We start from the raw sequence: 14,550 nt of genomic DNA on the forward strand, positions 1-14,550 counted from the left end.
TAAACTCAGCACTGCTTTTGTCTTCTCAATTTTAAACTTTTCTGATTCAGTCTTGCTGGCTGGTGCCCTGTCAGCACATTTACTGTAATACCAGTTTTCCTGGTTTGAATCTCACTGGGAAGAGAGAAATTTGGGGGACATGTGTTCCTTTGTTTCTGATAACTAGCTTGAAAACATGCGCTGGCCTGAGCCTCTTGAGGAGCAGATGCTGAGGAAGAGCGAGGGAAGCACGAGTAATCAGCCCACCTGGGCCTTATCTGGAGATCAGGCCCAGGAGCATGCACCTTTGCTGGCCTGTGCTCACATGGGAAGAGCCCTGACTGGCTCATGTTCCATGCAAAACGAAGCTAATTAATTCATACCCGGCCTTATTTTGTCCTTCAATCTGAAACCAAGGTTCATGGGAATGCTTTTGTAAACCAAATAGTTATTGTTTTCCTCCCCCTCAACTTTATTGGGTTAATTTAAAACTATTCTCTTTTCCAAATAAAGTTTGAAATAGAGTCTAGACTTTACAGGAATCTCAGAGCTCGTTTTCAGTTCCAGTGAAGTTCCTTAACTTTTAAAACTATCTTTGAAATTAAATAGAGTTGTCTTCCTGGGGGCTACCAGGTAGGTAGAATGATACCATCTATGACTGAATGACATCTGTGACTTTGCATGAGGTAAATACCTCATGCTGTGATGAGACGAGAAAGGGCAGTGGAATGCGGAGAGATGCAGGGAGAGATGCTGAATTGCAAAAACAAAAAAAGGAAAGAGATGAATGAGAATCATTGACTATTAGAACTGGAAGGAACTTAGAGATGAATCAATGCAAAACCTTTTTTCTATAGATGTGGTCACTACATCAAAGAAAAGTTAAGCAAACTGCCCAAGGCCATATAGAGAGTTGATGGCAGATCAAGACATAGGACTCATGCCTCCTGTCCAGCACACCAAAGAAGATTTAAAAGTATAAAAGGAAGTCTCCAGAGAAAGCAGAGGGATGTTTCTAGGATCCAAAGTTATGATTCCTTGACTGTTCAGAAGTTAGAAGAAAAGAGCAAGAATTAATTATATTCTCTCTGTAGAACTGGGGCCTTTCTCACCTGCCACCACCCTACTTCAGTCCCAGCTGCCTATGAGCAGAACAGACAGCAGTAAAAGAACAGCACTACTTCCTGGGGTTTCTTAGCTAGTCCATGGGAGCCGAAGTGATGTGATTACTTATGACATCATTCATCACTCACTTGGCTTCCGCTTGCAGTAATTCTGCAAAGTAAGGGCAAGCTTTTCATGTGAGAAGCAGAAGGAGAATGACTTGCCTGCTGTCATGTGTAAATTTGACCTCCCCGGGTCATCAGTTTTATACCAGGAGGACATTAGATGTTATGCAACAAAATGCTAACCTGTAGAATCTTGCTGTAGGCATTACACTGAGTTTGGATAGCACCCTCAGCATGATGATAACAGCCAGTGTTCAGTAATCAGGCTCATCCCAACACTAAACCTAATACCCATTGATCAACAGCTTGTGGTCTGCCCACTCTTTCAGGGACCACTGTGGCTGACATAATCATAACATTCACTTATGTCAGGAAGGAAACCAGTGGTTAATAGGTCCATTTAACTGCATTTAATGAATAGGAGAAAAAACTTCAGTGCTCAAAATCTTTACCAAGAGCATAAATTGCAAGCTGTATGCCTTTTTAGTGCTGTCAATTTTATAAAGCATTTTTTTTTCTGGTCACCTGATGTTTTCTGTGTCCTATTTAATTTCTCTAGATAATTACCCAAAACATTGGTTCCCTTCTTATTGAAACTAGTGACATAGTGTCCACGACTCATTAGCATCCTCGTACACGAGACATTGAGGCAGGGCTTCTCAACGTGTGATGACTGGACCTGCAGAATAAGCATCACCTGGGAACTTAGAAAATGCAGATTACTGAATCGCTCAGTAGATCTTTTGAATTGTAACTTTTGGGGTGAGACCTAGAAATGTGTATTTTAATACACCTCCAGGTGATTCTGCCACATGCTCAAGTTTGAGAACCACTGCCCTGAGGGAAGATGGTATATAATCTCTGTCTCATGAATAAGGATCAGAGGACTCCTGACCGCCTAAGACTTTTTCAAGGTGTCACGAATTTCCCTGCCTCACTTATGATGACAGAAAGCAGGAAGTTCTTGGATTCACCAGATGTCCTCTAAACTTTTGGGAAGAAATACACTGAAGAACAGCCACACAACAATGAGGAGAAAGTGACTTCATATAGTTGTAACTGTCCTCCAAGCCACTGAGAAGAGAAAATACCTACAAGAAAAGCAATGATGAAACCCACATGCGACTACTAAATTTTGATAAGGGATCTTTCATCATGGTTGAAGGTGAAAGGAGGGCCAGAGTAATGTACCTTTTGGGTGCTGAATTTATTAGATTCTGGTTTTGGGGGGTTGATGCATTGACATTTTTTAAGAAGCCATATCATATTTAAAGTAAATTCAGTAGACAAATCCAGAGGGAAGATGACCAAGCTTATTTTTCTGCAAAGGGATTCCTAGTCCATCTCTATCAGCTCTGTGTAAGACAAATAAACTTAAAAAGAAACAAGACACTAAAAACTAGCCAGGTCAGCTCCAACTTGGCTTTGCATTTGTAGATGCTACTTGATCATTTATACTAGTTAGTGGCAAGCTATAAGAATAGATGGAAAAGATCATACAAAGCTTTGGAGCTAAGGAGATTGGCATCTTGCTGTGTGACCTTGGATAACTTACCTAGCTTTACTCAGTCTCAGTTTCCTCAGCTGTAACATGGTAATAACGGTAGTACCTACCTCCCAGAGATGTGCTGATTAAATTTAGTGCAGTATAGCAACCACCTCACCCAGGGCCTACTAAATAAAAGTGCCTGGTGTTCAAACAATTTTTTAAAAATTATTTTTCTTATTTTTGACTCAGTTTCACTGTCTTTGGTGTATGAAGTGGGAAATCATGAGAATGAATGAATGAGTTAATGAGCAGTGAAACAGAAAATAAAGGCATCACATAAAAGAAGGTCAGCTTGCTGTTCTGGGCAGTGAAAGATCACATCTCTCTTTGGCATACCAGCTACTGGATGGAGCAGAAGAGGAGCTTAGCTCTTTGATTTCTTTTGGGCAACAGAAATCAAAGGAAGGTCTCAAAATGTACCCAGAAGAAAGCAGCTTCTGAGCTCCCTATGTCCTTGTGATGCATCCCCCTCATCCATCTGTCAAGACTGGTCAATTCTGCCTTGAGTTTCCCCGAGGACCTGGGCCTTCGTTTGCTTTATTTGGCATTTTTGCTCAGCATGAAGTCACTTGCTGTGCTTGTACTCAACTTCATGACCAATGCCAGTTTCTAGCATGCTTAAAGCTGCTATTTTCCTTTCCTACAGGCCAGGAGTCCTGCTGTTTCACGAGGCAGAGTGAGAATGTGGCAAACTCAGCCAGACAGAGCGAGTACTACAGAAGCCTTCAGGACGCAGACTCTGAACGTGTAACTTCCGGCATGGCTTTGGAGAAGTCACTTTATCTCTCCTTTAGGGCCTTAACTGTGGCAGTCCCTGTCTTACCACTGTTAAGGCCCAAATTATAGTAATTGTCCAAATTACTTAGAGACCTAATTTAAAACAATTTTTACTTAAAAATAGTATCAGAATAAATACGCATGCCTGTGTTCACACACACAATATTTAAAATTCTTCAACTAAGTGAAATATCTGAGAAACCTGAGGCAATGTAAGTTCACTTGGACTATTATAATTGCCCAGGACGTAGGCGCTCTCTTACAACGTTTATACCCTTTATGTTTCCCCCTTTGTTCTGAAAGCAATGTTGGTCTCTATAAGCATTGCCTTTTCCCATCATTTCCTAGATTCCTGCCACGTTAATAACAGCTTCCCCATCCCGAGTACTTCCTCCATACCAGGGACTCTGTTAAGCACTTTATGACTTTATGTGCATTTGTGCATTATTCCTCTTTTTTCCTTTGAGACGGAGTCTTGCTCTGTTGCCAGGCTGGAGTACAATGGGGTGATCTTGGCTCACTGCAACCTCTGCTTCCTGGGTTCAAGTGATTCTCCTGCCTCAGCCTCCCGAGTAGCTGGGACTACAGGTGTGTGCCACCACGCCCAGCTAATTTTTGTATTTTTAGTAGAAACAGGTTTTCACCATGTTGGCCAGGATGGTCTCCATCTCTTGACCTCGTGACCTGCCTGCCCTGGCCTCCCAAAGTGCTGGGATTACAGGCGTGAGCCACCGTGCCCAGCCTATGTGCATTATTTTACTTGATCCTGTAATATTTCTTGAAGTCTGCACTATGATTATTTTCATTTTTCAAATGAAGAAACTGAGGCTTAAGTGGCTGCAGAAATTTTCCTCTCGACAAACAAGTTGAGAGCAGCTGAGCTGGGATTTGACCCCAGACTGTCAGGCCCTATACCATGTGCTCATAATCACTATGAAACAGTGCCTCAGACTCTGACCCTGCCCTCTCTGAGGGTGGCTAACATTTGCATCTAGCCGTTCCCTGTCTATCTAAGCAGAGCACAGGAAAAGGAATCTTCTTTTTACTCTGGAGTTTTAAGGAAGAAAAATGCTGATTTTTTTTTTTTCTGTTTGCTTGGTCATACTGGAGAGGAACATTTTAGAGGAAAGGGCAAAACTCTCATTCACACCAAAGTGTCACAACCTATGAAACCATGAAGCATAAAGGAGTTCTGCCCATCCTTCACAAAGCTCTTAGTACAAATGCATTTGTCTGGCATATTACTCCACATGTAAAAACCACTCAACAGAGATTTTTTTTAAAGACAATGTCAAGTTCATACTTTTATCTGAAAGATAATGGAAAGAGATGTCCTTACATATGCCTTGATATTTTTAATCCTTTATTATTTTTTTATTTGGCATGTTCAAATTATTTATATGGCATGTTCAAAAAATTTCCTTTCAAAAATAAAGATAAAACAGCCGCTTCGAAGAATCTCATCTAGTCTAACGTTAGCAGCTATCACCTACAGGAATTAAGCTCCCAAATCTATATCGTCTATTCTATATCTATGTCAGCTGCCAATTGTCAAGCTCCTCTGAGTTCTCCATAGACATCTGCACTTAACAGGTCAGCATTATGTTACATTCCTCACCCCACTCCTGGGCATGGTTCATTTCCCCTTAAATACAGCCAAATCGCTCTCCCAGTTACCTAAGTCAGACACCTGCAAAGTCTTCCTCCCTCACCTCATCCCCAAGCCTTGTTGATTCTGCTCTTCAACAGGCTCTCTTCTGGGCCCCTTTTTTTAGTTTCCATAACTACTGCCATCTGCATTTCCTTCCTGTGATTGCACTAGTATCCTAATTGGTTTCCCTGCCACCCACCCTTTATGGAATGCCAAAGTGATTTTTTTTTAAATGGAGTATCGCACTGTCACCCGGGCTAGAGTGCGGTAGCGCAATCTCAGCTCACTGCAACCTCCACCTCCTGGGTTCAAGCAATTCCCCTGCCTCAGCCTCCCAAGAAGCTGAGATTACAGATGTCTGTCACCATGCCCAGCTAATTTTTTGTATTTTTAGTAGAGACAGGGTTTCACTATGTTGGCCAGGCTGCTCTCAAACTCTTGACCTCGTGATCTGCCTGCCTCGGCCTCCTAAAAAGCTGGGATTACAGGTGTGAGCCACCACGCCCAGCCGAAGTGATCTTTCTCATACACACATCCAATCTTACCCTTCCCCCAGTTACTAGGACCTTAGTGCATCAAGTCCAGGCTCGCCAGAGTTTAGAGAAAAGCACTTAAAACCATCAGGACCGGGCTGTTTCTTTTCTGTCTGACATCCTCTACCCTTTTCACATCCTCACTTAACTGCCCAGCCATGCTGAGTCACTTAAGAGTTCTCTGCCACTCCCTTCATGTTGCTGTGTCTTTGCGTGTACCAGTCCTTTTGTCCCAAGAGTCCTTATTTCTTTTCTCTGTTGGTGAATTCCTACTATTCTTAGGGATTAGGTACACAGTCACCTTTCTTGTGAGATTCCCTGCTTTGCTTTAGGCAGAGGTCTTTTCCCCTACAGTTTCTGGAACATATTTCTATTGTAGTGCTTAGTAATATGCATTCTGATTATTTATTTACCAGTTTGTGTCTCTCAGATAATTATAAGCTTTTCTGAGGCAGGCAGGGCCTCTGTCTTTCTTTTTCATCTCTGTGTCTCCAGCACCTAGTACAAATAAACTTGGCATATCCAGGGTACTTGCTAAATTCTTGTTATGAAAGCTTGGCATGCAATTGTTATGTCATTAAAATAAGAAATAAATGAATGTCTGAAACTTATAGTGTTAAAAAAGTCACCATGACTTTCCTTCAACCAATCACTGTGGCAAGACAAATATAATACTCTGATTCATTTAAGCCAATTAGTGCCCACTCCACAAGTGTGGGAAAGGCTAACCCCACCAATCACATGACTAACAATATGAGGGTGAGTGCCAATGAACATGCAAGACATCCAGAGAGGCCAGCATGCCACCTGAAAGTGGATCAGCACAACTTGGGAAACATGGTTTAGAGCCACACTGAACAAATCACTTGCTGCTCATTTGCTTCACCTAGGCCATGATCTCAAAGGAGTTCTCAGAACAGGTAGCCTCCTCTCACTATCCTTCCCTAGGCCATGACAGAAGAAAGCTCTGGATTAAGAATCTAAAGCTCCTGACTTCTGCTTTGGGCTCTGTCAAGACATTAAATCTTTCTGATCTTCAGTTTTCTCAACTATAAAATGTACATAATGACTCCCGTCCTTCCCACACTGTCAAGAGGGTTAAATGAAATAATCAGTATGTAAGTTCTTTCAAAAGTGTCAAAAACATCTTGAAAGGACTATTTGTAATCGCATTCTCAGTGCTCACTTCCACACATTCCTTATTTTGAGAGATTAAGAAAATTAATCCAACACAACTCCCTGGTTTCCCTTTGTTCACCCCAATCTAGCCAGCCTTATCTTCTTTTTAGTTCCTCATATGTGCTATATCAATTATGATTCTTTTAGTTCAAGGAATAAAAATTCCCATCCCAAAGAGCTTCAATGACAGGACATTATACTTTCCCATAATAAGGCATCCATAGATAGAGTGGGTCCCAGGTAAAGAACGTCAGCCCCAAGCCTTCACCTCTTTTGGCTCTGACCTCCCCTAAGGGTCGCTCTCATCCACAGCCTTGCTGCAAGATGGCTGTTGTGATTCCAGGAATCACAGGAAAAGAGGAACTGTTTCTTCACGTGTGTCTCTTATTTTAGGCTAGGAAACCTTTCCAAGAAAAATCCAGGTCTTACTGGACACATGCCTACCTCTAAACCAAGCTCTTGCAAGTGGGGGATGAGATTCATGTGATTAGCTGAGACTGCTCAGGATTCACTCTTAAGCTAGGGATAGGGCTCTTTTCTACATGACTACATGGTATGAAATGATCAGAAAGTGATCGGGGTCAACAGCTAAAAGAGTGGGTGATTGGGTATTAAATAGGCAATCCATAGATGCTGTCAGCACCCCGCTCATATTCCCTGGCCCTGTGATTTGAGTGCCTATCAATGACTTTGACCATCTGCATCTGTATTTCTTTGCTTGTGAGCTCTTCGTGATATTTGGAATTTGCTACCTGCACAGTAGGCCAGAAATGTCAGAGGATTAATGTTTGTTCCCACCTTAGGAATGGGTCTTAACGACTGATGTGAGTATATATACACAGGGTGTATAAATGTCCCAATTCCCTCATCCCTAGGATGAAATATCTCTAATGTTTGCATCACACTGCTCTCAGAATTTCCCCAGCAGAATTAAGCTCCAGGTACCTATGGTGTAGTTACCTGGCCACTTTCCTTTGCAGACTCCTTCTTCTGTCTCACTTTTCCTCTCCACTATGGTGGTTCCTTCACCTCCTTTGACTTCCTACCTCAGAGCTGGCTTCTTGAAAAAACTAAATAAAGATGCTCTGCACCATATGCCAAACTCCTTCCTGGATGCAGAGGCTTTGGGGATAACGTTCCCATCTGCTTAGAATGTGTTTCCTCTTTCTTCTCACCTGAGGCACTCTCATTCTCCCTTTGAGTCAGTGTAAATGTCACTTCTCTTAGAAAGCCTTCTTTGATCCCTCTCCGCCTGATGGCAGTCTCCCAATGCTTGCTCTCTTATTCTGTACTTCTCTGTAACAAAGCTTATGATGGTTGCCATTTAATTAATTGTTGTGTAATTATTTTCCTTCCATCTTTATCCCCAACTAAACTGCTGTTTGAAGGCAAGGACTATGTTTTTGGCTCACCACGGTGTCACTGGCACCTAGTACAATGCCCGTCTTACTTGCAAGGTAGAGGGTTAAGGACTTACTGGCTTTTAAAAGATGAGCATTGTGAGTGACTAAAGATGTAGGTTTGAGGGTCATTCAAACAGACAAAATTATCAAAGCTTTGGACCAGAAAAAAAAAAGACCTTTTGTCCATATGGATTCCCACATGGATCTACCTTTATTTCTTGTGACAAAATATAACATTTATACACATGAGGGATGCCCATTGTTTAAGGGAGAATCTTCGCATGGCTCACATGTCTATAAAATATGCCATTTTAATCAACTTTAAATAGAAACAGGATCTTGTCTCAAATCCACAGTGTATTCATTCATTTAATACCTACTTACTGGACATAGCACCTGGCAAGATCCTAGAACTATCTGCCATCAACTCTTCAAAAGTCATTAGAGAACATACATTAATGGAGAATATTTCAGATTCTCTCTCTGCCTTCCCTCAACTGTATTTCAATATTGGGCTTTTGACTTTCATTAAAGGAATACGAAAATTTATCACTCTATTTGCTGGAAAAGGGTAACTGAGGACACTGTCTATTTTGTCTCTTAGTGCTCACTGGGAGAAATTTACTTTAGTGATAAGTGGCATGAAACAAGGTAAGCACAATGCTTGCCATCTCTTTGTCAGGTAGACTCTTCCTGACAAATCCTTAAACTTGACCCTTACCGTGACAGGAGATGAACCTAGGTTTTGTGAGTTTTAGACATGTAATTTGGAATCTCTCTTTGAGAAAAAAGTAAAAAATAAAAATGTGACACAGAGCCTTGGAAGGGGCCCGCATGAGAGACAGGATCTGAAGTTTAAGCTTCATCATGAGCACCTGACCTTGATTCAGTCAGGGAAAGTGGTCTCTTCCAGCTCCATACCCCTCCACATTTGTTCTGACCCTATGAGTTACTCATATTGCTTTCTTACTTGAAAGGCCCCTCCTCTTTCTTCTGCAGTCCCTAGACCATGTGCTTTTCAGAGTTTGGTCCCACAATGCCTTCTTTGACTCTACCCAGTAGAAAAAAGCTCTCTCTTCCTTGAAGGCCCATGACCTCATATAGAGAGCCCAGGGTATTTTGTAATGAATTGCTCTATCTGAAGTGCATATTACTATGCCTTCTCCAGTAAGATTATCCACTATCTGGGCACAGGGACTGTTTTTTTTTTTTTTTTTTTTTTTTTTTTCATTTAGACTCACCACATTTCTGGGTACAATAAAAAGGGAAGGAAAAATGGAAAGGTGTTATAGAAGCAAAATGATGAAGTTTAGAGTCAGGAAGGCCTAGTAGGGTCCTAACACTGCCACTTATTAGGGTGGAGTCTTCATCAAACCCCTTAACCTCTCTGAGTCTCAGTTTTCCCACTGATAAAATGGATATAATAGTGATACTTATTTCACATTATTATTGGGAGAATGAAGAGCTTTTATTCACTCACTGAGCATTTATTTAGCCCCTGCCTTGGGCTATTTTTGGTACGAGAGATGTGGAGTAAATGAATGAGAAATACTTTTTGTATGGGGGTTCTCACAGTTGAGTTAGAGATGGAAATTTACAATGGAACAGGATAAGGCTATAGCAAACACATGAACAGAGCATAGAGCCAGACACATACGTGCTCAATAATAGCTGCTGAATAAATGACTGACACAGTGGGGGAATTCAGATGAGAAAATTACAAACTTTTCAAAGTAAGAAATTGTACAGACTTGCAGAATCATCTCTACATAAACATGATGGATATGACACCAGCTGGGAAGTCGTAAAATGCTACATGTTAAAGAAAATACAATCAATAGGAAAAAGCAAGAATTAGATTAGGGGAGGGAGGGCAAAAGGGAAGGAAGAAAGGCCCTAAGGTGCCAAGGAAAAGGAAGGGATGTCTGTTGACCCACCTGGCCAAGTGTGCACTCCATGCCACCAAGAAAGTCGGCCTCCTTCAGCCCATTGTGGTTGCTGCTGATGTCATGGACTTCAAACCGAAGGCGCTGAACCTCCTCAAAGTAAAAGTCCACAGTAAACAGTTTCGAGTACACTGGGTTTATGCAGGTGCGAATCACCTCAGTCCTGTCAACCTGCAAGGAGAGAGAAAGAGATTAGAACTTTTTTTTATTATTACCCTTCAAGCAAATTCACCTCAGGCCACTTCTCTTCTTCCCAACCATAAATGCACCCCCCCAAGTCATTGGGTAGGCAGTCTGAAAGTACAAAGTACAGGCAATACCTTCAGAGAATGAGTTGAGTTTTAGCAAAGAAAATAATATAAGACATGTAAATAACTTGAAGATTTAGAGCTCAGTGTATGAGTTTGCATTATACAAAATGTGTCATTATATCATTGTGTCATGTTGTTGATGAGAAAACTGAGGTCCAGGGAATTGAAATGAGTGGGTGAACATTATGCACAGTAAACATTTTTGAGTACACTGGGGTTTATGCAGGTGCATAAATGACTGATTGATGCATTTCATGATTGATTCAACCTTGCCCTGCCTAATGTGTCGGAGGTCACATCTGGGCTCAGGAGGAAAGAAATCTGTAATTGATTAGTGATGTCTGATGGGCACAGTAATGGAGAAACTGCTATGTAGGTGTCTCATTTTAGGCAACTCTACTCTGAGTTTCCTCACCCATGATTTCCAACATAATGAAGTAGAAAAACCATGAGAATAGATAAGATGATAACTGCCTTTCATCTCAAGTATGCCCTTTATTAAGTATATAATGTTCACCCATTCATTTCAATTCCCTGCGCCTCAGTTTTCTCATCAACAAAATGAAAGATTAAATTAGAGAAGAAAAAGTTCCTTTCTGCTCTAACATTCCATGAGCTATGATTCCCTTTGTCTTCTGTGATAATAGTTTTTCAGTTGTCCCCCTCTCTCAGATATTTATACATCTCTGACATTTTCTGCACTATTCTGTGACATGTGAAGCTGATGTTATAAACTGATATTCCTGGCACCCTTACACTCTGGGTTCTGGTTGGAGTCAACCAAACGGAGGACTTGGCAGGAGATCAGAGAATGCGGGAACACAGAGGTGCAGGCACGTCTCTACAAACACACATTGTGTTAGCAGACTTCCTTCTGCACAGGGAGCTTTTGCTGAGATTTGGTAACATAGTCCTCTTTCTTGACCCTGAACATTGAGGGGTAGTAATGGCTTCCTGTTGTTGCTATCTCTGATGTCCCAGATGCCTCACTTTCTTTGTTGGCTCTTTTAACCCTGCCCATTTCCCTGTAAAGAGTTTAGCCCTTCGGGTTAAACTGTCTGGGTATGCCATCTGTTTTCTGCTAGGATCCTTATCACTAAGCTTCTTTTCCTATATACTTGTCACAAGTAAAAATATACAAAACAATTTATATTCTGTGAAGCCTTTCAAGACGAAGTTATAGCTAACCCAAGATTCTATGGCTTCTCTGTACTGGAGATACTCATCCTTCCTATTTTACAAATCAGCTGGAGTCTCTATGTGCTGTCAGCTTTCAAATAGAAACATGGTTTATTAGATGCTTTCTGATATTTGTTAGCACAAACTATGAAAAACATTTACCTCACTTTCATATGAGTAAAGGAAAACAGTCTCTCAATAAAGGAAGAGCGGTTCTTAACCATATTATGCGTGTCTATGTTGCCTAGCAAAAACAATTTGATATTTGTTCTAGCCACCTGACATTCTTCATTTCAGTGCTTTGTCTCCAGCCCTAGCCCTTCCTATGCAGGGATATGTGTGAGAGAAAATTGTCCTTTAAGGAACACTGCCTGCTATTACTGGTTGTATGGAAAATATGGGTTGGAAGGAGAAGAGTGTCATTCTGATTATGTCTCCGTCCAATAAATACGTATACAGAAAAGCAATCTCCAGCCCATTGCTGATTAAAATTTCACAAGTTATTGTTCAGACCAATGGTTATCTGACTGTTCCAGCTTCACAAGGAAGACCCAGCTTCTATTTGAGCTAAATTTTATATTCTTACGCAATGTTTATTCAGAGGGTGATGAGACTGATTATGCCACTGGCTGACTGTGCAGGTACAAGAATTTACTACATCAGCATAATTTTTTTCTGTTGTTCAGGGATAATAGTTTTCAATAACAGAAATTCAAGATCACAAACTGGCAGCCTGCAAGCGTAAGCTGACTTGAAGGTATTTGATTTGTCCTACTCAAAGTATTTTTCCCTGCATTTTCCCACTTAATAAGGTGGCTGTTTTTATTACCCTTCTTTAGAAAACAGTTGGAATATCTGGCAACCTTGGGCCACATTTCTACGTGGCAACAATTGGAGACTGTCCCATCCAGACAAAGCATTTACTCTTTGCTTCTCACAGCAACTTCCAGGCCCTTCTCCCTCATTGAACTTCTCTGCCTGGCCCCTAGAGGCATTTTTGCAACATCGGGTCCAAATTCATGGAATAATGAACCATATGATAAGAGGTTTAATGATATTCATGTTGCATCTTTTGATAGAGGATTTGGAAATAACCCCCAAGAAGCATGTTGTAGGTGAATTTGACATCCTCAAGACACAGAAAGGGCACCTTCTCTGCTTGTTGGAAGAAAGTGCTGAGTAGGTTTAGATGATAGAAGACAGGTGATGGAAACTCTAGTCTTTGTTTTTCTCCTTTCACCACCCCAAAGAGCACAAATAAGTGATGTGCACCAAATCTGGTACTTTTCTTCCCACTTCTTTTTTTTCCAATGGCATTCTCTTATAGATATAAAGTTCATGTTGGCATCAAGCCACACACCTCAGACACACTATATAAGGTAAGCTGCCAGCACTGAGTGACTTGGTTTTTTGAGGAAAATGACAAGATGGAAAGACATTAAGCGATAAACATTTGCATTAGCAAGACAGATAATTTCCAAGGATAATCAGAAAGCCAGTAAGAATCCTGAATATAACTATTCAGGAAAATGATGATAAGGGAAGTGCTTGCAATAACAAATGCATATTCGAAAGATGTTTTAGAATATTTTGCATTTCCAGTTATTATGGAAGATGCATTATTTTTTCTGGTGGCTAAATCCAGGTTTCACATGAGCAAGAGGGCCTAGGATTGTTTGTTTCTCATTGAGAGGCATTAGGGTCAAGGCAGTTGTTTCCAAAAGATCATTTGCTTACTGGTGGAATGATCAGCTGGATCCTAATCAACTGGGAGAACTTTCTTTAAAATTCAGATTCCTGTTTCCTAACCCCAGGTGATTCTGATTTCATAACTATAGGGTAGGGCCCAGATATCTCTACTTTTTAAAAAATGTTGTATAGAATTTTCATCTAGGGGAAATGAGGAGATGTAGGGTCTAGCTTGTGCTCTTGTGTGAGGTCAAGTCTTATTTTAATCTTGCTTACCCTCTTTTATCCAGTCTGCAAAATGTGAATGCTTATCTTATCTCTTCCCCAGTTGTAATGACTGATATATTCACATTGCTTTATAGTTTACAGAACATGCTCAAATCCATTTTTAAAATTTGATTCTTATAGCAATCATGTGATGTAGATGTATACTATTTTACAAATGAGAAAAGTCAAAGTTAAATATCAGCACAAGGTACTGAATGTCAGAGTGGGCAATTGAACTCATGCCTCTGACCTAAAAGTCTGGACTGCTTTCCTCAATTCATGAGCATCCTTAGAAGGAAACAAAAAAGGCAGCTGGATTATGGTGTGAGGGTGAGAGTCAATCATTGAATATAGCTTCTGATGAGAAGCTTTTAAAAAATATTTTCTAAAACATTTTCAGCCTATCAATAAAGTCAGTAACAACCAACACTTTTGGAAGGCCTGCTATATCGTGGTGCTCATTTTAAAAAACAGAACTATTGAGGCACAATTGGCATATAATAAACCACATCTATTTAAAGTATGTAATTCAGTATGTTCTGACGTGTATATTTGTGAAAACACCACCAGAATCAAGACAGTGAGCCTATCTATGCACCCAAACTTTCCTCACACCCTTATGTTACCTCATCCTCTCAACCTTCCCTCCTTCCATTCCCAATAAACTACTGATCAGCTTTCTGAGACTATAGTCTAGTTTGTATTCTTCATAATATTATATAAATGTTTATTATACAATCTATGGTCTTGTCTTTATTCTTTCACATAACTATTTTCAGATTTATTCATGTAATCGTATCAAGGGTTTATCCTTTTTTTTTTTTTGAGACGGAGTTTCACTCATGTTACCCAGGCTGG

The 14,550-nt window shown here is 40.6% G+C and overlaps 1 protein-coding gene across 1 annotated transcript in view; it reads right to left on the reverse strand.

The window, feature by feature from the left end:
* The window catches only part of LOC108290352 (copine-4), a 249,371-nt gene that overhangs the window by 176,738 nt on the left and 58,083 nt on the right, over window positions 1-14,550 (reverse strand). The window contains exon 3 of the mRNA XM_017510143.2: window positions 10,238-10,417. Within this exon, the coding sequence (XP_017365632.2) occupies window positions 10,238-10,417 (180 nt within the window). The remainder of the gene's footprint in view (window positions 1-10,237; window positions 10,418-14,550) is intronic.

This window comes from Cebus imitator, unplaced genomic scaffold (genome assembly GCF_001604975.1).
Source record: "Cebus imitator isolate Cc_AM_T3 unplaced genomic scaffold, Cebus_imitator-1.0 Scaffold432, whole genome shotgun sequence".
NCBI lineage: Eukaryota > Metazoa > Chordata > Mammalia > Primates > Cebidae > Cebus > Cebus imitator.